General features: G+C 68.4%; 1 protein-coding gene across 1 annotated transcript in view; it reads left to right on the top strand.

Moving 5' to 3' along the window:
• The window catches only part of CAD (carbamoyl-phosphate synthetase 2, aspartate transcarbamylase, and dihydroorotase), a 24,227-nt gene that overhangs the window by 10,329 nt on the left and 12,683 nt on the right, over positions 1-1,215 (top strand). Inside the window, exons 4-7 of the mRNA XM_009282314.1 lie at positions 1-113; positions 603-774; positions 853-1,038; positions 1,110-1,182. Of these exons, the coding sequence (XP_009280589.1) occupies positions 1-113; positions 603-774; positions 853-1,038; positions 1,110-1,182 (544 nt within the window). The remainder of the gene's footprint in view (positions 114-602; positions 775-852; positions 1,039-1,109; positions 1,183-1,215) is intronic.

Raw genomic sequence — 1,215 nt, 5'->3', positions numbered from 1 at the left:
GCTGCGCATCACAGCGGTCGACTGCGGCCTCAAGTACAACCAGGTGCGGTGCCTGTGCGAGCGGGGGGCAGCCGTCACCGTGGTGCCCTGGGACCATCCGCTGGACACCACAGGTGGAGTGGCAGTGGCCGGGGGCCTCCCGGGGCCCGGCTGAGGGGTGGGGCCTGGAGCAGGGGCCATCTCCTTGCCCAGTGCTGGGGGCAGCAGGGAACCGCATCCTGCTCCGCGCCGTGGGGTTGGGGAGCCTTGATGTCATCCTTCCTTGAGGGTTTGGGGCCCTCGGTGGGACCCTGCAGGGATGGGGGGGCATAGGCTCAGGGTGCCTTGCTGTGATTGGGATGGGGGGGCTCTGGCCTGTGGCATCAGGGTGCCCTAATGTGACCCTGCATGGGGGGGCCATGGGGGGCTGTGGGACTGGGGTCCTTGCTGCCACCAGGATGGGGGCTGTGGGGTCAGGGCAACTTGGTGTGACCCTCCTGGGGTGTCGGGGGGCTGTGGGCTTGGGGCGCCTCACTGTGAGGCTGCTGGTAACCAGGGGGTCCTGCTGTGACCCTGAGGGACTGGGGGGGCCCCACTCTGACCCCGCTGCTGTCTCGGCACAGACTTCGATGGGTTGTTCATCAGCAACGGCCCCGGGGACCCGCAGCTCTGCCAGGAGACGGTGTCCAGCCTGCGCCGGGTGCTGGACGCCCCTGAGCCCAAGCCCATCTTTGGGATCTGCCTGGGGCACCAGCTGCTCTCCCTGGCCCTTGGTGCCCGCACCTACAAGATGAAGTGAGCGGGGTCTGGGGTCAGGGTCACTGTGGGGTCCCGGCTGCCCGGGGCTGCCTGACGCCCGTCCCGCCACTCCAGGTACGGGAACCGCGGGCACAACCAGCCGTGCCTGCATGAGAACACATGCCGCTGCTTCATCACGGCGCAGAACCACGGCTTCGCCGTGGAGGCAGACAGCCTGCCGCCTGGCTGGGCCCAACTCTTCACCAATGCCAACGACGGCTCCAATGAGGGCCTCGTCCATGAGCACAAGCCTTTCTGCAGGTGGGTGCAGGGTTGTGGCTGGGGGGGGCCAGGGGGGTGTGAGGCTGTGCCCTGCCTGACCCCCTCTGCAGTGTCCAGTTTCACCCTGAGCACTGCGCTGGCCCCACGGACCTGGAGGGGCTCTTCGACATCTTTGTGGAGGCGGCACGGGACCTGCGGAGTGGAGACGGCGGTGCC

This window comes from Aptenodytes forsteri, unplaced genomic scaffold (genome assembly GCF_000699145.1).
Source record: "Aptenodytes forsteri isolate BGI_AS27 unplaced genomic scaffold, ASM69914v1 Scaffold261, whole genome shotgun sequence".
Lineage (NCBI taxonomy): Eukaryota > Metazoa > Chordata > Aves > Sphenisciformes > Spheniscidae > Aptenodytes > Aptenodytes forsteri.
The sequence above is the reverse complement of the archived record's forward strand: the minus strand, read 5'-3'. Positions and strand labels throughout refer to the sequence as shown.